The sequence below is a fragment of the Bufo bufo genome, chromosome 2, assembly GCF_905171765.1.
Source record: "Bufo bufo chromosome 2, aBufBuf1.1, whole genome shotgun sequence".
Lineage (NCBI taxonomy): Eukaryota > Metazoa > Chordata > Amphibia > Anura > Bufonidae > Bufo > Bufo bufo.
Genome location: NC_053390.1, coordinates 364,075,085 through 364,100,388, shown reverse-complemented (window position 1 = coordinate 364,100,388; position 25,304 = coordinate 364,075,085). Strand labels below are relative to the sequence as shown.

Below are 25,304 nucleotides of genomic sequence, written 5' to 3'. Positions count from 1 at the left end.
TTAAAGCAACTGAAATGTGCTCTTTAATGAGATCCAATGTGAAGCAATGTATAGATCTAGTGTATTGTGAGCATATAGTATGCAAATTAGCGAGAATATGGGAACTTCTATGTTACTTGGAATTTTAATTACAATTTGTTTACTGAGGTTATACTGTAAATATATATATTATAATAGACCTATATCTTGAGTCAGTGCATAATTTCTTATATGTTCACCTACGTAAAGGGTTTCTCCGGGAATTAAGAACATTAAAATACTTAAATATTGCTTTATAATAAATATATTCCCAAATACTTTTCATTATTTATAATGACTAGTTTTGTCTGGGGAGCAATCATCAGGGGAAACAAAATGGCCGCCCTCCACAAAAACACAAAACCTGGCCTAATCACATAGCAGGGCAAGTTACTTCACAACACTGAGGTAAAGAGCTGCCTCATCCTCCTCTCTGCTCTGCTTGTCAGCGATTATGATCTTGCATACAGCTTATAAAAACTTCAGCTGAATCTCTGGGGAATTTAGTTCATCAGGAGACATGAAGTCTGGAGAGCAGGACAGACTGTGGTAATGAAGGCCACATGCAAGTGCTGCTGCTCATTAGCCACACCCCACCCTTCTCTCTGTACTTCATGTCTCCTTATCATCTCCATTCCCATAGCGATTCAGCTGAAGATCTTATCAGCTGTATTCAGGATCATAATCCCTGACAAGCAGAGCAGAAAGGAGGATGAAGAAGCTCTTTAGCTCAGTGTTCTGAAATAACTTGTCCTGCTGTGTGATTAGGACAGGTTCTGTGTGTGCTAACAGGACGGCAGCCATTTTATTTCTCCTAATGTCAGGGCATGGGATCGCACAGTAAAATAGAGGGCACCGCGCATGCACAAGACTTCGGAAAGCTAAGCCGAATTGTGGGCTGTCACTCAAAGGCAAGAGGGGGAGTGGTTACCTTGACTTAAAGCAAGGAGGCCGCTGCCCTCTTGACTTCAAGCTGACATGCAAATTCGCGCGGACGGAGAATAAAAGATCACTTTCTGACCTTATGCAGCATCGCACTGCAGGATGAAAAGTATGAGGTACTGCTGGTGGGTTTACATGCATTTAAGAGGTGACAGGTTCACTTTAACATAGCCATGATGGATCCATCTTGAACACCATTAAAAGTCAATGGAGGACGGATCCATTTTGGGACAGATGGTGTCAGTGAAAACGGATCCGTCCCCATTGACTTACATTGTGTGTCAGGACGGATCCGTTTGGCTCAGTTTCGTCAGACGGCTGCAAGCAGCGTTTTGGTGTCCGCCTCCAAAGCGGAATGGAGACTGAACTGATGCATTCTGAGCGGATCCTTTTCCATTCAGAATGCATTAGAATGCAAACTGATCTGTTTTGGACCACAGGAGCCCTGAACGGATCTCACAAATGGAAAGCCAAAATGCGAGTGTGAAAGTAGACTTTTAGTTATGTAAGTTAATGTCCAACCCATTAAAGTACCTTTAAAGGGAACCTGTCACCATGATTTTGCGCATAGAGCTGGGGACATGGGCTGCTAGATGGCCACTAGCACATCTGCAGTACCCAAGTCCCACAGCTCTCCGCGCTTTTATTGTGTTAAAAAAACCTTTTGAGTGATATGCAAATTAGTGATTAGTGATATGAGTCCTGTAGCCGGAGATGAGTCAAGCGTCAAGGAGCCCAGCACCGCCCCGCGTCCTCCGAATCTCCTCCTTGCCGGCTGACGTCACAGAGCTGGAGCGCCGAAATCTCGCGATGCGCGAGCTAGCGCATGCGCAGTGTCGGCATCATGTTCATTCCCTGTGCTGGCATCAGCACAGGGAACGAAGTACGCATGCGCTAGCTCGCGCATCGCGAGATTTCGGCGCTCCAGCTCTGTGACGTCAGCCGGCAAGGAGGAGATTCGGAGGACGCGGGGCGGTGCTGGGCTCCTTGACGCTTGACTCATCTCCGGCTACAGGACTCATATCAGCTAATTTGCATATCACTCAAAAGTTTTTTTTTAACACAATAAAAGCGCGGAGAGCTGTGGGACCTGGGTACTGCAGATGTGCTAGTGGCCATCTAGCAGCCCATGTCCCCAGCTCTGTGTGCAAAATCATGGTGACAGGTTCGCTTTAAGCATGACTGGCTTTCAGCCAATCCAGCAACACTTATCTGTAGATGGTTGTTTTGGAGTTCTTGGTCCTTGCCAGTACAGAGCAGGGTGGCTGGGTGCTTGTCAAGGTGCCTTTGACATATAGCCTAAGTATTGGTCCATGCCAAAAAAATAGCTGCCCTTAGAGTTATGTCACTTTAAGATGTTGTATGTGTTTGCAGTATGTTTTTTTTTGTATTGTATGGTAGCTTTATGCAGGATCTCTCGTGCATTTCTTTCTCTATTCTAATCAAATTCCTGTTCTTTTTCTCGTAGTCAAACATTAGTTCTATTTTTGTACAGTGCTTTCTCCTGGTTAATATCCCGCATTATATTTTTGTATCTCTTTTGGTGGTGCTTTTGTTTTCTTTCATTTTTAGTCTACGACAGTCACTCGTGTCTAAACATTTCCTGATATAGGTTCACACTCTTCTGATTTGATCTGATTATAATGTTATCTGAAATTCATGGGTAGCATCTCCCTTTCTATGTTAGAAGCTAATTATCAGTCTTACAAAGCCAATTCTCAGGTACATTGTAAGTGCCGGTTAGGACTAAACTGAAATGATGGCTTTCACTGATGAGCTGTGCCACTGATTTGATAAATTATGATTAGTGAGTGAATTGGCAATGCATGCTGTGAATTAATCTTCTTCGGACTTCTCTTAGGGTGTAGTGACATGATTGTGCCGTCAGCTGTTAGGGCTCTTTCACACTTGCGCTTTTGTTTTCCAGCATAGAGTTCCGTCGTCGGGGCTCTATGCCGGAAAAATCCTGATCAGGATTATCCCCATGCATTCTGAATGGAGAGAAATCCGTTCAGGATGCATCAGGATGTCTTCAGTTCAGGACCGGAACGTTTTTTGGCCGGAGAAAATACCGCAGCATGCTGCGCTTTTTGCTCCGGTCAAAAATCCTGAACACTTGCCGCATCGACGGATCCGGAATAATAGCCCATTGAAATGTATTATTCCGGATCCGTCCTAACATCTTCAGTTGTTACGACGCAACGACGGATCCGGAAGTTGCGTCTGCGCCAGGAAGTAGGAAGGACTTGGCTGGCGCGAAAAGAGACTGATCCGGAAATCCTGAAGCCAACATCAACGTTTTTTTTCCGGATCCGTCGTACGGATCCGGCCCCATACCGGATCCGTCGTACGGATCCGGAAAAAAAACGTTGATGTTGGCTTCAGGATTTCCGGATCAGTCTCTTACCAAAAAAGCCGGAAAGACGCATCTGGAAAGAAAAAATTATGCGTTCTTATGTGTTTTTACGGATCCGGCGTATAATTCCGGCAAATGGAGTACACGACGGATCCGGACAACGCAAGTGTGAAAGAGCCCTTAGTTGGCTTTGGCACATCTGCATTGGAGGCTCCGTCACAGATTCCGTCAAAAATTGCTGACAAACAAGTCCTGAATGTAGGACAGTCTTTTTTGCTGAAGGAATAGACTTCCAAACAGAAATCGAATAGACGCCATTACAGTCAATGGGGTCTGCCCTGTGACATTCGGGTTAGTTATGGGCCAAATCCAGCATTTCTGTTATTTTTGTTGTTCTGCTCCTATAATGGTGTTACTGCTGGTGTGAACCCAACCTAAACCCAACATATATTGTGATATTTATTCAATCACAGTTAAAGTAAAACTTTCTTCTTTTATAAACTGACCTATTAAAAAAAAGAAACACAAAATCAAAACATACACGTGTCCAACATTAAAAGGGTCTGCCATGATTGATGTAAGAAATGAGATTCAAGCATCATATAATACATAGAACCAGCCTTGTACCTCACGTGGATCCAGAGGTGCCACATTCATTGCTTCAATTGCTCCGCTAGATTCTCTTCAGGCTGGTAGCTCAGGGGGAAAGTCTTTTCTGTTGCTCTCTCCCTGTAACTTTTACAGCTTCTAACAGTAGAAAGAATGGAACTGAGCATGTGTGACCACCTCAGTAGGTGGACATGCATATTACTATACAGATAAAACACCAGGTGGCACTATTATACTGAAGTAAAGAGCATTACTGGAGGATTGTTTTAACAGAAAGTAAATTTCAAAAGTAACTAGTATTTCATAATTATATTAAAATATCATTTAATGGTGGCACAACCCTTTTAAGGACCAGCAGCCCCCTCTCCTGAAGTAATATGTTTTGAAGTATGGGTGGTGTGTTAGCATTACACAATACCAGTGCTACTGCAAGGAGATCTGGCATAGTCACCCACTAACTGCAGCTTTGGTTGCTAGGCAACAACCTAAACATATTTGAGCTGTGCCCAGCACTGAAAGAATATTACCGTAAATAACTACAATGGCAAACTGTGCACCGCTACAAATAGTTTAGTAGATGATAATATGGTTATCTATATTTACAGTATAACCTCATTAAACTACGATCATTGTAATTAATATGGAATTTCTTATATTGGATCATTTGAATCTATTCATTATAGATACATACGACTATACAAAACAAGATGGTGGTATCTGATGGTTTTGCTCACTGATGATCACAGATGTTCTTGCATCAGCCCTCCCACAGAAGAAAAGGTTACAGAACTCGAAATATTTGTTCCTGATGAGCTTTCTTCCTTGTATTCCCTAGGATAACATGTGCAGAACGGTCTCCTCCAGAATATTCTCTTTGTTTGATTCTACCAGATGATGGATATTTTTATAAAAGTGGAGGCACAGCGGCCAACTCTAGGAGGCTGTCATCGCCCATCCTGTTGGGCTGTCAGTGGCATTGCTTCCTCATTGATGCCATTCACTGCTTGGGAAGTTTCCCACGTTAATGTCAGGCACTGCTTAATGAAGTGTGCCTTAAAGTTTTTGTTGGCTTGCATGCTACAGTGTGTCTGGGGACGTTATAAATAGTCGCCGTTCACATTCAGGAATGCACTTCTGTTAATCGGCGGACACATGACAGTAGTAATTGTGTGTGCCACCAGAGAGCCTAGCAGCTGTGGTCTGGATGTGAGCAGTGGAGTCAGCAAGATTAAATACTGCAGACATTTGTGTCAATTGCTGCTTGTACGTATTATGGAGAAAAATATGAAGGCCATTTACTTTACTTTTAGCAGCTGTTCCTTGACAGTAATGAATATATACTTTTTCGGTGCATTAAACTCATTGATACGAAAGATACAGTCGTCGCAGTATATAATACATGGACACATAATAGCACATTTCAGTCAATATATGCATGTATTTTACGTCACTGGTTTGCTATAATATGTAGTTATTTTCAAGTCATTATGAGAAATGTCTGATTATTTTAAACATCAGGTAAGGTTTAGGGTTTTTAGAAAAGTGATGAGTCCTGAAGAACACCTATACATACCGCCAGGACACGTTCTCTTAAGATTAACGGTATGTTTATGTGTGGCGGCTAGACTGTGAAAATCTGCGGAAATCCGTACTGAAAATCTGCGACATAATTTGATCTACAATGCAGCAAGTAAATATGTGCTACAAATTTCCACTACAGATTTTAGCCTTAGGGTCAAATATACAGCAGGTCCACAGCAAAATCTGCGACAGATCCATATGTAAGAAATGCAGATTTTGCTGCAGATTTGTTGTGGATTTTGATGTAGAACCACCCCATACCCTAAAGCAGGGGTGCACAAGCTTTTCGGGTTAGGGGCCACATTGTCAGCCTGAACCAATTCCAAGGGCTAAAAATAAAACTTAAAGGGTTATTACCAACTGAAATACTATTTTTATGGCATATTGAAAGCAATACAGTATGTATTATAAATTTCTAGTTACACTTCTAGTACTCCCATCTAATGGGAGACATACATGTGAGCAGCCACAAGACATAAAAATACATGTCTGTTACCAGATTGTTGGGGGCTGCCCGCACAGAATGCTATTGAGGGCTTCATGTGAACCTTGGGCTGCAGGTTGTGCACCCCTGCCCTAAAGCATCTGTAGGATTTCCTTCCATAGTTTTTTTTTTTTTTTTTTTTTTTTTTTTTTTAAAGCTAAACCTGTGATCAACTTGGTCCCTGAAGTGGTAAGCCATTGGCCAGAAGATGTAAACCCAGTCATATTCTGTTCTTCGAAGTCAGAACTGCACCAAGTATGTGCAGACATTTAGGAGACATTTACCAATCCTGTTTAAAATGTAGATGGCATAAACTTAGATAGTCTAAAGATGTACCCCATGTATCACAGCGACGCAGGCTAGATAAAGTTGCTGTAGGTATAGAATTTTTTTGTTAAATGTTATCGCAGCTGTTGATCAGCCAACTTTGCTTTGAAATTTTGCCGCAATTTTGGCAAACGTTGCATCTTAACCCATGCCCTTTCTGCTAAGCTACACCCTTTTGTCAAGCGGGAGAACTGAAGCAGGCGAACTAGACATAGTGGGTTAAAAAGTTGCTCTAAAAGTTGATGTGGTTATGCCCCAGAAATTTGCCCCCACTGAGTCTTTATTATATTGCAGGTCATAGATCACAGTTGAGGAGTCAAAATGTACTCAGAACGTCATCATCTGGCTTATAAAATGCAGGAAGGTTGAGTTCTGGTATTTATGTTTTTTTGTGTAACTGGAAAACCCCTTTAAGATACAGTCATATGATGGGTAGAATACATTACGGGCAGCGATTGTGACACCATTATTAATGATGAGTATAGATGAAAGTATGTATGTATTGATTGAACTAATGTAATAAATAGTGCCATAATATACATTGTATTTCTCCAACGAACAAACAGAAGAGTGACGCGGACATAAACTGGCATGATTGTGTTGTTCTTCACATTATCCACAGGCTCTTCACCTGCAGTGCCTCCTTGAGATTTCTCATTTTAAAACCAATCTTTCCATACACTCTGTCACTTCCAATAAGAACATTTTGATAGATGATGATACTTATAGCAATCATCAGTTTGCTTTTTGGAGCTGGAGTGCAGAGAAGATGATTTCATAGAGGAGCAGGAGATATCATTCCTGCTCTCGAGAGCAGATAGGAAAGTTGGATAAAATATAGGCCTAATGTGAACCTGCCGGCCTAAAATTGTAGGTGACAGTTAATGGCTTAGAAGAGAAAAGGAATTTCCTGCATGCTATCGCTTGGTGGACATGATAATGACAGAATATCATGTAAACGTATTCACTCTGGATGAACAACCAAGTAATACTATCCTATAGGCTGCTCTCTTCTCATTAATCTCCTTTGGATTGGGCGGGGTTGTTCATTAATGGCACTAGGGCAAGTGTATGTTGGAGAAAGAAATGTATTGGTCTGTGATGGTAGATGCGCATACTCATGACATATGGATCTTCTGAATGCTGGGTGAAGATGTAAGTCATCAGAACTTGCACCTAAGCTATAAATTAGCATAGCTGAAGTTATAGCCATTTGTCATTTCTTTGAATAAAACTTAGACCCAGCTCCCTCTTATGCTCTTCCCTGTCTCCACATGTATTATTGATACGCAAACTAAAGAATCTCCTTAGGATAATAATTCCAGGAAATCTTTGTACTACCCCAGTCCTACCACAACAATCTTCTACCTCCACTTTTGTTTGCCCAGTCCGAGTCCTATCTGGGCTAATGCATACTCTAAGAAGTTTCAGAAGCATTTAAAGCCAAAGTACCACTCTAGTTCTTGTGAGTCAGGCCTTAAGCTTCCTGTACACATGAGATAATTTGGTCTGCAACTTATACATAAACTTTCAATGCCAGCAGACTGCCAAAAATGTTGGTTGAGTGGAAATTCTTTGCCTTCTTTGCAGGTCAGGTCATTTGCCAAACCCACCATGATTATTTTTTAACAGTCTCTCTGATTGGATAGTGTAGTCTGGCATGTTGCTGGTGGGATCATTTATATTCCATGGATGATTGATTGGCTGCATTATGACCCAAAATCTTACTGTGTATGGGCAGATTTAGATTCATTTGTGGAATTTGTGCACAAGGTAATTGGGTGATTTCTGGGGAACAGTATACAAACACTTTTGATATGTATAGCTTTATCCTAGGAAGTATATACATCTTTGCCTTGGGAAGTCAAGTACAGTAGGTGTTCTGTACAGATTACTAACATGTGCATTTCTCTAACCCTTTATTATATTGCTGTGCCTTTCCTTCTGATTGTGATGTGACTGCATTACTTTAGTGATGTTACAGTATGTCATGCTTCATGAATTGCTAGGGACACATGTCAAGTTAATGCTTCACACTATACTTTCTTCCCCTCAATCCATGACGTGAGAACAGTAGGGGAACACTCTTCTGACTAATTGCCTTGTGACTGAAGTCATCTGGCTGTGAAAATCGCAATGATTTGTTATTGTGTTTGATAAAGTGGGACAAGCGGAAAATTAACCCAAAAATATAAATTTTAGGTTCATTGTTTTACTTTGTGTAACAAACTCTCAGGAACACACTGTTCTGTAGAAAATTGGGGGTTATTTATCATAAACCAGCATTTTATGCCGGTGGTTAATGCACTACCGGAGGATGCGCTGAATTAATGAGGAGGCGTGCACCCCGCCATAAATTAGGCGCATCCTCCGGCAGTTTGTGTGCCTAGTTTGAAATCTACTCCAGTCCCTGACTGGATTACATTTCAAATATCACTTACACCTCGAAACCAGCGAAAACATTAGTGGAGGTGCCGGGGCCGATGGTCTGTCCCCCATCACTCCCTCACCACTTGCCAGTGGCGAAGACGACATAAGTTTTGTCGCAGAGGCATTTTAAGAGTTGCAGAACGGGGTCTTGCAACTTTTTGACACTAAAAACTGGCATAAGTTTTCTTAGTAAATGACCCTCATTGTCTTAATGTGTTTTTTCTGTATTATTCACAATGTCCATGTTTCTTATCTCCTAATTTTCTTTTCTCCTTTCTTTTCCAGCTCCACCAAGGTTTACAAGAAGCCCTGTTGATCAAACAGGAGTATCAGGGGGAGTTGCGTCGTTTATTTGTCAAGCGACCGGAGACCCCCGACCGAAAATAGTTTGGAATAAAAAGGGAAAGAAAGTCAGCAACCAGAGATTTGAGGTATTAGGTCCATTGTTCTGTTCCTCCGTCAAAGATTACACATGCATGGAGTTGTGGTGTTGTTACCCATTTATACACGGTTCATGATATGTGGCTTTCTATGTTACATTGCACTACACCTCCCTGGGAGTAGAGATGTCGCGAACATAAAATTTTCCGTTCGCGAGTGGCGAACGCGAATTTCTGCAAATGTTCGCGAACAGGCGAACCGGGCAAACCGCCATAGACTTCAATAGACAGGCGAATTTTAAAACCCACAGGGACTCTTTCGGGCCACAATAGTGATGGAAAAGTTGTTTCAAGGGGACTAACACCTGGACTGTGGCATGCCGGAGGGGGATCCATGGCAAAACTCCAGTGGAAAATTACGTAGTTGACGCAGAGTGTGGTAAGTTAAATTCGCAATGCGATTAATATAGCCTGTATTAATCGCATTGCGATTACAACTTAGATCTGAGTTCCTAATGGTTGTATTGCTAGAATTGACGAATATAGCGAATATAGCGCTATATTCTCAATCTTCGTTATATTCTAGCAATACAACCATTAGGAACCCAGCTCTAAGTTGAATTCGCAATGCAATTAATATAACCTGTATTAATCACATTGCGATTACAACTTAGTCAAATTTGTGACACTGCAGCTTCCGAATGAATCTAAAATGGATGCTGTCCAAGAGGTGGGAGGGTCTGGGAGGGAGGGTATGATGCTGATTGGCTGGAATGTGTCTGCTGACTGTGAGGTACAGGGTCAAAGTTTACACAATGATGACGAATAGGGGGCGGACCGAACATCACATATGTTCGCCCGCCGCGGCGAGCGCGAACAAGCGATGTTCGCCGGGGATTATTCGCCGGCGAATAGTTCGGGTCATCTCTACCTGGGAGTTGTTCTGCAGTTACAATAGAGGGCTACAGGCTCAAGATCATCCAAATGTCTGATACAGGCTATATGTTATCACTTTTTAAAGAATACATTCTATTGTGAACACGAGTATCTGCAAAGTATGTTTTATACTCCCTGCATGTTGCTTTTTTGTTACTATTGTCTAGTAATAAGTAGTCAGTACATGTGCCTTTATTAACTAGGTAAAACCTCTTTTTATTTGGATGTTTATGCTTTCCATAACCAATTTTGCTCACTGCTGATGTTAAAGGGGTTTTCTGGGAGTTTTAAAAATACCTTCTGCCGCCTTGGTAAATCCCTCTGATGCTCCTGTTGCACCAGTTAGCCTTTGCTGTGCTTCAGCAATGGCGTGCTGTAAATCATGTGACTGCTGCAGCCAATCACAGGCCTTAGTAATGACATTGCATATATGGCAGAAGACCACTGAGTTTAATGATTGGCTTCAGCAGTCACGTAGATGTCCATCGTTCTTCGCTGTAGGACCACTAAACAAACACCAGTGGAGACCACAGAAGGAATGGTGCTGGGGCAATGGTGGATTTAATAGGTGGCTATTGCTAATTTTTAAAACAATTATGAAACACCTTTGAGATATGTGCATGTTAATGTGTGATTTAGTATGCTCCTATGGACTGCAGCATTTACTATTATAGCTATTGTGCTACAAGAGAATGGAGAGACTTTAATCATGAATCCATTTTTCTGTAATTTGCACCAAAATTATAAAACGTTGCACGTTATAAATTTAAATTTAACTCCAAAATGTGCACCTTTTTTCTGCCTGAGGTGCAAAAGAAATGATTATTTCCTCCTATATGTAAGATAGTGAAGTGTCCGAGCAAACCAACAGACCAATGAAAACTGATGTACAACATATACCGTACTATAAGACACTATTATCTTTCTGATCTTGAATTTTTACAGTTTATCAGATACATTTCCACCAAAAACTGGTGTTCTGCATCTGAACCTTTAGGTGCCAAATGATTTTTTTGTTCATGTATAAAGCTGTCACAGATGTTGTATGGTGGCTTTCACTGTCATTTACATGATTATATGGCACTGTATGTAAATGCATGTAATCTTTATTATATTCTTTATTTTCAGGAGTATCTATAGACAAATTATATGAAAAGAAAAACATACAGATATAAAATAAACCCATAAAATCAGTCTAGGTTTAATATTCCACATTGGCTACATGCACTTTTGTGTTCCGCAAACCAAAGATCCGCAAAATGTAGACATCATCCATGTGCTTGTAGCCTAAGTGGAATATTAAACCCAGTCTAATTTTTGGGGGGTTTATTTCATATCTGTGTCTTTTTCTTTTTGCATATTTATTTCCATGTGCTCTGTGGCCCAACCTCGTATTATGCAGTATATGGGTTATGCTGTAAGTGCATACCAGCAATAGATTTAATGTTGACCTGGTGAGGCATCCATAATATAGTTTACAAGCAGTAGATCAAACACATGTTTCTCTTTAGGACCACATAGCCACAACAAGTGGTGGCGGTCCAACAGGTGGATTTCACTGCTAAGTGGGGGGACAGGTGGCCAGTAAAAGAAAAGAATGTGACGTGGTGGCACCAATCAATCACTGTCATCCTGCACGTTATCGCAGATCTAAAAATACTCCACAGTGAGGAAAGATAAGTCCCCATCACTGCCTCCTGTTTGCCTTTGGTGTTCCCTATGTATACACTGTACATCTATTTCCCGGGAGCACAAGTTTTTTCTCAGCTTGTAGTGTCTGCGGACTTTGCTGTTGTATGGTTGATGATACCAAATTCCCAAGCAAAATGTTTAAAAGTACTGTTTCTTTACCATGCAGATTACTACTTATTACCTTGTTATTCAGCTGCTCATAGAGTTAGTCCTTTTAAACATCCACCATATTTTTAGAAAATTTTCACTATTGTATTTATTTGCATCTAATCAAGCCACCCCTCGGATGTGCCGCTAAATAAAGAGGGACCAGTTCTCAGAATAATAGAAAAGTTATTGCCATTAATATCTGATCAGTGGGGGCCCGACTCCTGGCTCCCCTGCCAGTCAGCTATTTGAAGAGGCAGCGGAGCCTCTTAGGCCAGTGACGTCATGTTCTTCGGTCACATGGCCCATCTGCAGCTTAGTCAAATGAAGGGGTCTATGCTGCAGTACCAAGCACAGCCACTATACAATCTACGGCACTGTACTTGGTATCCTGTGAGGAGGCCACAGCACTCGCCAGGGTGCCACACCCTCTTTAAACTGCCTCGAGTCAGACCCCCAACAATCAAATATTCATGACCAAGCCTGAGAATAGGTCAATATTCTGTATCAAGAAAACCCCTTTAAGTGTAACTATTGAAGCAACGTTTTGATGGAAGCTATAAAGCAGTCTAGGAAACTTCAGAATGTGGGGTTATAAACAGGGCTGAGGAGTTTGAGGGAGATTGGGAGAGATGTCTGATGGCCCAAAGAGTTGACATACAGTATATTTCATCTGTGTCTAAAGGTGGATTAAGACGCCCAGATAATCGGGCAGATTATAGGGAATGAACGTTCCTGTGAATGCTCATTCCCGACAATCTGCCCTTGTAAGGTGCAGCTGATGACCTGATGAACATGCGATATTCATCGGGTGTCATTTGTGCAGGCACTTAAATTATTAGATTGTGCTGTCTAAACAGCGATCTGCTGCCCAGAAAAAAATGCAGCTGTATAAAGACGAGCGATCGCAGTAATAACCGCTCATCCTCATACTGCAGAGTGTAAATGCAGTGGTCTCCTTCACTGAACGGAAGCTGCGCTTCATTCACAACAATCTGCTGCTCATCTGGGCATGTAAATCCACCTTAAGAGCTCATCCACGCGGCCGGGCCCGTATTGCAGCCTGCAAACAGCGAGTCCGCAATATATGGGCACTGGTCCACAATACGGAAGGTGCGGTGTGGAACTGAGGCATAGAACCCCACTGAAGCACTATGGAGTGCTTCCATGGGGTTTCTCTCCGTGCCTCTGCACCGTAAAAATAGAACATGTTCTATTTTTTCGCGGTGCGGACGGATGACGGACCCATTCAAGTAGAATGGGTCTGTATCGATCTGCAGAAACTGTTTGGATGTTGCCCGTGCATTGGGGACCGCAAATGACGGTCCCCAATGCACGGAACAGTCGGAACACATTTGTGTGCAATGAGCTCTAAGGGAGAGAACAAAGGAGAAGTAAGAAGCAATTTTCTGTTGCTGCTAAAACTTAGCTCTTTTGTGATAAATAGGACCGAAAATAATTAAGCAGTGTGAACAGGGGCTTGAATTGGTGAAGTGTTTAAACATATCCGTATAGACAATCACTGCACATATGTAATTTACATAAGTGTAAGTTATATACAGAATGAAACACAGCTTCAGAATTAGCAGTAAATCAAGGTGGAACACAAGGAATCTTAGTAAATAGATTTGGCACCACGCATGTGTTCATATTGTATATGAGGGCATCTGTACCCTTTGGTGCTAAAAGAGTCTCATCAGAAAAGGAGATTGATGTCCAACACCATCTGGGTAAGGATCTTCTACCTCGTATACTTTCCAGTCTAGCAGCATTTGTAAGTACTCCTACATCCACTTTTCTTCTAAATTGTCATATGGTAATAAACTCATTGTGCACAGAAGCTGCTGATACTATCATGTAGACATTTCTTGCCATAGTGATTGGTAGTGCCAACTACAACTGTGACAGCTTTACCTTCCTTCTACAGGTTATAGAATTTGATGATGGATCTGGTTCCGTCCTAAGAATACAACCTTTACGAACACCAAGAGATGAGGCAATATATGAATGTGTTGCATCCAACAGTGTTGGAGAAGTTAGTGTGACCACCAGGCTCATCGTATTACGTGGTAAGAAACCTCAGAAAGGCTTCATCTTTTCTCTAATGATCAATATACCAGCCATTATGTGACGTGTAAGAGATTCTCCTGATGTGCAATAACAATTCTAGACTCTGTCTTTTCATATAAATGTATGCTCCTCTGATGCTCCTGATAGAAGATCACGAATAAATGGACATCTGGGTGTTACTAGTGGTAGAGAGGGTGTCCTTGCTCAGTCCAGCACTGGCAGCACTGATTGGACTGTGCAGGGACACACCAGACTTCTAGGATGAATACCAGAGAAATGGCACAACACAGATAGATAGGAAAGAGAAATGCATATGGGATAGATTAGATAGATAATAGATATGGGAGAGACAGATAGGTGAGAGAGACAGATAGATAGATAGATAGATATTAGTTAGATATATAGATATTAGGTAGATAGATATTAGGTAAATATATAGATATTAGGTAGATATATAGATATTAGGTAGATAGATATTAGGTAGATAGATATGAGATAGATAGATATTAGTTAGATATATAGATATTAGGTAGATAGATATGAGATAGATATGAGATAGATATATAGATATTAGGTAGATAGATATGAGATAGATATATAGATATTAGGTAGATAGATATGAGATAGATATATAGATATTAGGTAGATAGATATGAGATAGATAGATATTAGTTAGATATATAGATATTAGGTAGATAGACTTATAGGTAAGATATAGATATAAAAGATCGCTAGCTAGATAGCTATTAGAAAGATATGAGATAGATATATAGATATTAGGTAGATAGATATGAGATAGATAGATATTAGTTAGATATATAGATATTAGGTAGATAGACTTATAGGTAAGATATAGATATAAAAGATCGCTAGCTAGATAGCTATTAGAAAGATATGAGATAGATAGACAGATAGCTAGATAGATCTGCTATCATATGAACATATTCTAAAGTGTTTCATCGGACTCCATGTGGCAGTGCACGGAGGTGGTTCTAAGCAGGGCTCCGAACAAGCACTGTGCCTCATAACTATGAAGTTCAGTTTGTTGGGGGAAGGGGGGGGGGGGCTGTCACATTTTGCCCATGTAATAACTCTGAAGACAGAATATTTTGCTCCTGCTAGAAGTATATTATTTTCCTGTGACGTAAGGAATAACACGTATATACAGTAGCTTGACAAGAACTCCAGAACTGGTAGATGTCTTATTTGACTGCAGAAAATTGGGACGTGTCACTAAAGAGGAGAGCCGTGTTCTTCCTGTTATATATTTATAGATAAGATTACAGTAATTCAGCGCCGCATTCTGATTAATATGCCATTTATATTCCGAGCCTGATCGGTTCACATCGGTGCTGTCATAGTAGGGTCTGTTATAAAACCACGTCCTGAAAAGGCACTATAAATGCACTTCTTTATGGCAGTTTGCTCTAGAAGCTTCTGAGCTTCCATTGATGGCACTTTTAAGCGTTAGGTCTTTAATCTGTGCATTTAGGGCCCCATTGACATTAATAGCAGCCATTGATCAGTCATTGGTATGGCTCTTAGCAGGATGTAATGCCATGATACTGAAGATTGTACCATTTATATGGAATACTCCTCATCTTGCAGAAGTGCCGTTGAAGGCTCATGTTCGTAGAAAGGGAAGATGAACTTGGTCCAATTTTATACTATTCCTAGAATCTCATATTTATACGTAGGCCGAGAGACCGAATAAAAGACCTAACAAATGATATGTTCCCTGGTAAACGTAGGTATTACAAGTGCCACTTCCATCTTTGGCGCATAAAATTCATTGTATTGAACAAATGGCAGCATCACCAGTTTGTAACCTTTTGACCAGAATTACCTTGTTTATTGCCATCCCGTTTTTATTAATGTTGCCTTTTTGAAGATGAACACTGTTCTGCCTGCAGGGAAAATAGCTGTTTGCCATTCATTCTATAGAATGGTCTCTGCTGGGGATCAGGCTTCAAATATAGAGTGCCGCACAATGCTGATAGCACAGAGGGGGTTTTCTTTCTCCCTGTAGTAAATTACTGCAATAAAGGAGGAATAATTCCAAAAATAGGAAACCCACTGGGTCTGAAGTGCTTTTAAGGTGGAATATTTCGGAAAAGAAAGAATTCAGATTTACAGCTTATTAAGGCAAAATGACTTGACAAACTCGCTTTACTGAATAACGTGACACCATAATGCAGGCAGCAAAATCCATCAGCATTCTCTGCTGTCAGAAGACATGATTACCTTGTAAATGCCTGCGCATGATATTGCTGAGTGTGTTTTGTTGGTGTAAATTTGTAGAACAGATTAGTTTTGATAATATCGGGTATTTGATTTTACACCTTTTGATGAAATACAGATCCTAGCTTGCCTCGGTTTATCTTCATTTCAAGCTCATCTGTTGCTTTTAAACAGCGTCTGTCAGAAAGTCATACTGTGCCTGATTTATCCCTTATTTCATCTATTTACCGCTGTCTGATGATGTTGTCCTTTAAATATTTTTCTTTTACTAAAAGTTGTTCTTCCTTCCATGTCTACCCTGCTCTGAGTATTCGCCGGTTGATCCGAGATTCTGGTCATTGTTCATAGACATTTCTGGATCACTGTGATCGCCGTAGAGATGAATGGTTTCCTGTTTGCAGTCTATTGACCATTTCTTAAAGGGGTTCTCCAGGAATTAAGAAAATGAAAATATGTAAATATTACTTTATTATAAATATATTCCCAAATGCCTTTCATTAGTTATAAAGGCTCATTTTGTCTAGGGAGCAATGATTAGGAGAAACATAATGGCCACTGTCCTATTAGTGCGCACAAAACCTGTCCTAATCACATAGGAGGACAAGTTACTTCACAACACTGAGGTTAAGAGCTGCCTCATCCTCCTCTCCTACTTGTCAGGGATTATGATCCTGAATACAGATGAGAAGTTCTTCAGCTGAATCTCTGTATGAATGAAGTTCATGAGGAGACATGAAGTACAGTGAGGACGGACAGGACAGGTTATGGTAATGTGGTAATTGAGACTGCATACAAGAGCTGCTGATCATTAGCCACATCTGCTCATGAACTCCATTTTTACAGAGATTCAGCTAATGACCATATTAAACTGTATTCAGGATCATAATCCCTGACAAGTAGAGCAGAGAGGAAGTTGAGGCAGCCCTTTGTCCTACTATGTATGATTAGGGCAAGTTTTGTGTGTACTAATAAGACAGTGGCCATTTTGTTTTTCTTAATGATTGCTCCCCAGACAAAACGAGCCATTTTAACTAATGTAAGGTATTTGGGAATATATTTATAATGAAGTAATATTTAAGTATTTTCTTAATTCCTGGAAAACCCCTTTAAGTTGACCATGACAGAGCTTCCTCTTGTTGACTTATTGATCAGTTTTGCTACTCGGGGAACTACAGGGACAGAGTGTGGTGAAGGTTGATACTACAGGGACAGAGTGTGGTGAAGGTTGATAAACTTCACTACTCTAAAAGTTAGCACCAGTCAAGTTCCAAAAATGATTGCCTTCATTTATAAGTTCTTCTTGTCCCTCACTATAAAAAGAGGCTGATGCAGCAGATACCTAAAAAAAAAAAAAAAAAAAAAAACACTCAATAATCACTTTAATGCTGGCGGGTACTAGAAATCATCACTTATGTTTAATTTGATCTTGCATTATCTTATGGGTAAGGGCAGCCAAAGGGAAGAAGAGTGTTCAGTGCAGAGAGATTTTATAGCCAATTGCTACATTTCCTTGTGCATTGCAGAGTGCTTCTGATGGATGCGCTCCTGATCTCATTACAGTCCATAGCTGCAGTAAAACTGGACAACATATGACAAATATATAATAGGGTATGATCTTTGCAGCCTGCACTGTTACCTTATTCTGCACAGTATACTCGTTAGGTCTTGTCTGACTTTCCTTTGGTACATACCCTGTTAAAAAAACATCCTTCCCTGGCACTGAATATACAGTCATTAAAATAGTAGGTAATCGTCCTCCCACGTATTGTTAATGTGTATTGCTGCAGGGGTGTTCTCTCCTACAATCACTGATTGAAAGTTGAATCATGGTACCTGCCAGAAATCTCTTCTGTTCATCTCATGAGAGACAAAGTCGCAGACGGGTGTGAATTGAGACTCTGTGATCCCTGTCTTAAGAGATACTATAGGGCTGTTGGGTATCCTCATAGACATTAGATTGTCGACGACCTACAAACAGGTGTCCATTGAGACTATGTGATCCCTGTCTTAAGAGATACCAGAGGGCTGTTGGGTATCCTCATAGACATTAGATTGTCGAGGATCTACAAACAACGGGTGTGAATTGAGACTGTGTGATCCCTGTCTTAAGAGATACCAGAGGTCTGATGGGTATCCTCATAGACATTAGATTGTCGAGGATCTACAAACAACGGGTGTGAATTGAGACTCTGTGATCCCTGTCTTAAGAGATACCAGAGGTCTGATGGGTATCCTCATAGACATTAGATTGTCGACGACCTACAAACGGGTGTCCATTGAGACTATGTGATCCCTGTCTTAAGAGATACCAGAGGTCTGATGGGTATCCTCATAGACATTAGATTGTCGAGGATCTACAAACAACGGGTGTGAATTGAGACTCTGTGATCCCTGTCTTAAGAGATACCAGAGGTCTGATGGGTATCCTCATAGACATTAGATTGTCGACGACCTACAAACGGGTGTCCATTGAGACTATGTGATCCCTGTCTTAAGAGATACCAGAGGGCTGTTGGGTATCCTCATAGACATTAGATTGTCGAGGATCTACAAACAACGGGTGTGAATTGAGACTGTGTGATCCCTGTCTTAAGAGATACCAGAGGTCTGATGGGTATCCTCATAGACATTAGATTGTCGAGGATCTACAAACAACGGGTGTGAATTAAGACTATGTGATCCCTGTCTTAAGAAATGGCAGAGGGCTGTTGGTTATCCTCATAGACATTAGATTGCTGAGGAACTACAAACATAAATATAATGGCTAAGGCCAGCTAAAAAGAACCATGAAAATGCAGTTCCATATTGGCATGTTATAGAGCAGGAGAAACTGAGCGGATTAATATATAGCTTTACAATGAAAATAGTATAATTATATTTGATATAAATCTCTGCTCTTTCTGATCTAAGGGGTCATGTGGGCAGGCCTAATCAGTGACTCACAGCTATCTGTGTATACACACACATGGAAGGCTGTCAATCACTGGTTAGGCCCACATGACGACTTAGCTCAGAAAGAACAGAGATTTAGATGAATAAAATATAAGCTATACTTTTGGACTCTTTTTTTGCATCTGCCTGCAGATTACACTGCATTTTCATGGTCATTGGTTCTCTCTAAGATATGTAAAAATAAGTACTCCTAGAGATTTCCCTTTAATGGCTTAATTCCCAAAATGCAAAACATCTTTTTGAAACATGGTCTTTGTACTTTAGATATCTATGTATACAAGTTCTTATTATTAGCCATAAAGACCCAATCTGGACATTTATTTCTAAATGCAGCTTTATAGTTATAAAAGTATGAATAACTTTCTTATAATAATGACAACATTCTGGAAGTATTTTATAGGTTTATTGGTGTAGCAGATCTATTTTGCGCTATCTGAGGGCAGCATAAATCCCAGTAGACAACATGGGGGCCATTTATTATTCTATTCACGTCACTATTGTGGCATTAAAAAGTCACCGTTTTTGTCACACACCATTTTTGCGGCATAACTTGTGGCTCTCCTTTTCGCCACTTTTCTGAAGTGGCGAGGGGGATGTGAGAGGGGGAGTGGCCAGCTTGGCCGGCACATTTATCTTCATTCATACCAGTATAGTGTTCTTTTCATAAAATGACTGTTGATCAAGTACAGCACAAACCGAGCACTATGTGAGCCAGGAGATTTCTGTAGTCAAGGCTCCTCCCTCCTCCTGATTGCCAGCTTTCTGCTTATTACTGTGCATAGCGAGAAAGCTGGTAATCCAAGGTGGGTTGGGGTAGCTGGCAGGTAATAGATAAGACTCCTGTGCTTGTGCATATCATTGAAAGGACTCATAGCCCTGCCTCTCACTACACCTGATCTGTGATTTTATGAAAACTACTGCATATAATAAAGTGATCTACTGCTATAGTCAGGGCCTCTGTCACTACTTTATATTACCTTCAGATAGGGCAACGTAAAGGGTGGCAGATTCCTTATAAGTGAGCTGTTTTTGTTGTATTATTTTAGTAAAATGAGTATTCAAATACATTAAAACTGTTCCCCAATGGCCTACAGATGCATGGGTTCCCTCTGCATTCCACTTCTTGCTCCCTTTCTCTACATGGCAGGAATTGGCTGGGAATGACTCTCAGGTAGTCATCACTGGCTGAGGTAGGTCTTTGTTACAGCCAATGAGTGGTATTCCCAGCCGTTTTCTATGGTGTAGAGAAGCAAAAAGTTTAGTCCAGTGCCTCCCCGGAGTGCCAGTGGTGGGGGATCGGCCAGGTGAGTCTAAGCTGGTTTATTTATTTCTGACCTTTTACAGGCTTTTGAGGAGCATGTCCAATTTTCCGGAATACTCCTGTAAGCCAATGAAAATCTCTTTATCACTTAGTAGTCTTGCTAGAGATACTGTGGTAAATTGAAATGTCTGATAAATGAATGCCATAAAATGGACACTTAAAGTAAAATTCTGCCATTGTGCCTTAACCTCTGCATCCTACTGAGAAAAGATTAATTCAGTCCTTTTGGCCATCAAATTATTGGCTTCTTAAGTAAAGTTGTTAATAGGTTTAAATGAGCTCATTGTGCAACTTATTAGAGCTTCAATTAAACAAAAAGAGTGTGCATGCTGTGTAATTGCTTGAAATCCATCCATCAAATTTCTATGCAGAATAATATTCCTGAAGCATCCCCAATTTACGTGCTTGCACACTATGTCACTTAGGCATGAGATGGTGGGTAATTACCATAACCCACATCCACTGCAATTACCTCTTCCCATGTTTTTGGGACCACCATGGGTACTAAGCAGTGTTTAACCTCTTCATTACCATAGAATAAAAAAGCTGAAATTCTACTGGAGGCACGTGTAACAATGACATTTCATTGCTCTACTAAACTGGCTTTAATAATAAAATCTTGTTTTAATGGAAAGTGATTTTCTAATTCTGATTGTGACTGATGTACTTTAAGTGATGTATGAAGACATATAGATTTATTTGCAAGCAGGATTATATTAGTCTCTTGTAAGACTCCTTTAGTGACTCCCATGGGGTAATGTATGGCATTAAAGCTTATCTATCGTGTTTGATTTGATCTGCTGGTAAAGGTATCGGTGGCACAATGTCAAGTGGTAGAGCTTAGTGCCTGACTAGGGCAACATTAATCTTTTCACTTCTTTGTGTGAAAGATTCTTCCAGCTAGAAAAGAGTCAATAATTTCCTGAGTAATACATTAGCGCTGTTACCTCTGACTAGCTTAATCACCAATGTCAATAGTTTTCTTTACCGATCCTCTTACACTGAACAAAAATATAAACGCAACACTTTCGGTTTTGCTCCCATTTTGCATGAGCTGAACTCAAAGATCTACATACACAAAAGACCCATTACTCTCAAATATTGTTCACAAATCTGTCTAAATCTGTGTTAGTGAGCACTTCTCCTTTGCCGATATAATCCATTCCACCTCATAGGTTTGGCATATCAAGGTGCTGATTAGACAACATGAATATTGCACAGGTGTGCCTTAGACTGCCCACAATAAAAGGACACTCTGAAATGTGCAGTTTGATCACACAGCACAATGGCACATATGTCACAACCTTTAAGGGAGCGTGCAATTGGCATGCTGACTGCAGGAATGTCTACCAGAGCTGTTGCCCGTGCAATGAATGTTCATTTCTCTACCATAAGCCGTCTCCAAAGGCGTTTCAGAGAATTTGGCAGTACATCCAACCGGTCTCACAACCGCAGACCACGTGTAACCACACCAGCCCATGACCTCCACAAGTCCACATTCAGCATGTTCACATCGATGATCATCTGAGACCCAGCCACCCGGACAGCTGCAGCAACAATTGGTTTGCATAACCAAAGAATTTCTGCACAAACTGTCAGAAACCGTCTCAGGGAAGCTTATCTGCATGCTCGTCGTCCTCATCGGGGTCTGGACCTGACTGCAGTATGTCATCGTAAACGACTTGAGTGGGCAAATGCTCACATTCAATGGCGTCTGGCACATTGGAGAGGCGTTCTGTTCATGGATGAGTCCCGTTTTTCACTGTTCAGGGCAGATGGCAGACAGCGTGTGGCTCATGGTGGTGGTGGGGTTATGGTATGGGCAGGCATATGTTATGGACAACAAACAGTGTTTTTTTTTTTATGGTATTTTGAATGCACAGAGATACCGTGACGAGCTCCTGAGGCCCATTGTTGTGCCATTCATCCATGACCATCACCTCATGTTGTAGCATGATAATGCATGGCCCCATATTGCAAGGATCTGTACACAATTCCTGAAAGCTGAAAACATCCCAGTTCTTGCATGGCCAGCATACCCACCGGACATGTCACCCATTGAGCATGTTTGGAATGCTCTGGATCGGAGTGTTCCAGTTCCTGACAATATTCTGCACCTTCGCACAGCTATTGAAGAGGAGTGGACCAACATTCCACAGGCCATAATCAACAACCTGATCAACTCTATGCGACGGAGATGTGTTGTACTGTGTAAGGAAAATGGTGGCCACACTAGATACTGACTGGTTTTCTGCCCTCCCCCCAGTAAGGCAAAACTGTGCACATTTCAGAATGGTCTTTTATTGTGGGCAGTCTAAGGCACATCTGTGCAATATTCATGCTGTCTAATCAGCACCTTGATCTGCCACACCTGTGAGGTGGGATGGATTAACTCGGCAAAGGAGAAGTGCTCAGTAACACAGATTTAGACAGATTTGTGAACAATATTTGAGAGTAAAGGGTCTTTTGAGTATGTAGAAAATGTTTCAGATCTTTGAGTTCAGCTCATGCAAAATAGGAGCAAAACCGAAAGTATTGCGTTTATATTTTTTGTTCAGTGTATAAATAAGGCCTTCACTCCATTTATTGTAATGTGAGGGGATACCTGAGCTGCCCCTGATATTTTCACAGTTGACTTAGATCTAGTCCTAAGGATATTATCCTGGCAGCCCCTGGTCTTCACCCTTAAACCCCTATATAGGGATTTGGACTTCCCTGCAGGGGAACCACTAGGCCACTTCCTCCTGGTGTAGTTTCTGCTCAGTAGACTACTGATCCACAGGGGTCAAAAGACACTGGTGCAAAGCACTGAGGGATCAGGCAAAACTGTAGACAGGGACAAGCTGAGGTTAGTGCAGGCAGAGGTACAGGCCAGCAGGTCTGTGCATTCATAATTTTCTATGCCTGTTTAGGAGTATAAAATGGTCTTAATCACACCTCAGATTTTTTTGTTTTATTTTAGTGTTCCTTTAAGAACTGAATGTGTTAGGCCGCTTTCACACAGTCAGTGTTTGATCAGTGATTTCCATCAGTGATTGTGAGACAAAATCAGGAATGGAGCCTCTATGGAGATAAGGTATAATGGAAAAATTAGCTGCTATTCTGTGTTTTTGACCCACACTTGGTTTTGTCTCAGAATCACTGATGGAAATCACTGACCAAACACTGACTGTGTGAGAGCGGACTTACATAACATCGAATCATCAGTGAATGGAGCCTTTTAAGATTCTAATTAAATTGTTATTTCAGCTCATTTTCAGATTGCTCATTTTGTATTATTGCTACTTAACCTTGTCCTCTTATGTCTGATATAAAGCAGACTACTTTAGGATGTAAACTGTATTCAAATCACTGTTTTCATTTCCTTTTTTCCTTCTTCAAGTCTATGAAACCCAATAATAAAAAAAACAGTAATATGTTTTCCATGGAGCCTTTTTAATGCATATTTTACTCTCGTCATTTACTGTCTTTGTGTAATGATTGTGGACATTTTTATTGTTTAGAAAATGAGTTATCTGGAAAGAAACAAGAAATTATGGGGAACAATTGTTTTGTATTTTTACTGTAATTTCCCTATTTGTGATAAGTTTGCTTTTCACTGACTGAAAGGATAGAGGTTGCAAAGGCACAAATTGGCATGAAATCTTTTTCGATTGGATTCTTTAACTAGAAGTGTGAATAATGTAAGCCTACAAATCTGATTGGCGGAGTTAATACAAATTTTGTTTTCAGATAATGGAAAGCAAAAGGTAAAAGGCTAACAGCTTACTTTGTGCATTTGGCAATAAATATGGATTTGATTTGGGCTCAGCTGCCTGGGAGCTCTGTGTAATTCACTTTTTCCTTATTTATTTATTTTTCTTTCTTTTCTTTTTTTTTTTCCTTTTTCACTATCTTTGAGGTCAGTTGTTTATACAAAATATTCCTCCTGAGCTTTTGATGGGAGTAACATATGAGAGATAGATATATAGATAGATAGACATACAAATGGTTGAAAGACTAATATATAAATGATTGATAAATAAATATACAAACATATAGATAAATGATAGTTAGATAGATAAATAGATGGATAGATAAATAGATATGGTAGATAGATAGATATAGACATACAGACAGACAAATGGTTGATAGATAAATAATAATTGATGTGCAGACAGACATATAGATAAATAGACAGACAGACCGATCGATAGACAGACAACTGGTTGATAGATAAATAGATAAATGATTATTGATAGATATACAGACAGGCATACATATAAATGATAGATAGATAGATAGATAGATAGATAGATAATAGAGAGTTAACTGATTAAGGCTACTTTCACACCTGCGTTTAGGTCGGATCCGTCTGGTATGTGCCCAGACGGATCCGCACCTATAATGCAAACGCTTAGATCCGTTCAAAACGGATCCGTTTGCATTACCATGAACAAAAAATTTTTTTTTTTTTTTTTTGTTCATGATAATGCAAACGGATCCGTTTTGACTTTACATTGAAAGTCAATGGGAGACGGATCCGTTTGAAAATTGAGCCATACTGTGTCAACTTCAAACGGATCCGTCCCCATTGACTTAGGCTACTTTCACACTAGCGTTCGGAGCGGATCCGTCTGATGTTTCATCAGACGGATCCGCTCCGATAATGCAGACGTTCGCATCCGTTCAGAACGGATGCGTCTGCATTAAAACTTAGAAAATTTTCTAAGTGTGAAAGTTGTCTGAGCGGATCCGTTCAGACTTTACATTGAAAGTCAATGAGGGACGGATCCGCTTGAAGATTGAGCCATATTGTGTCATCTTCAAGCGGATCCG

The 25,304-nt window shown here is 40.6% G+C and overlaps 1 protein-coding gene across 1 annotated transcript in view; it reads left to right on the top strand.

Moving 5' to 3' along the window:
* PTPRD (protein tyrosine phosphatase receptor type D) overlaps positions 1-25,304 on the top strand; it is a 413,356-nt gene that overhangs the window by 147,356 nt on the left and 240,696 nt on the right. Inside the window, 2 exon segments of the mRNA XM_040417151.1 lie at positions 9,033-9,178; positions 13,830-13,971. Coding sequence (XP_040273085.1) covers positions 9,033-9,178; positions 13,830-13,971 — 288 coding nt within the window.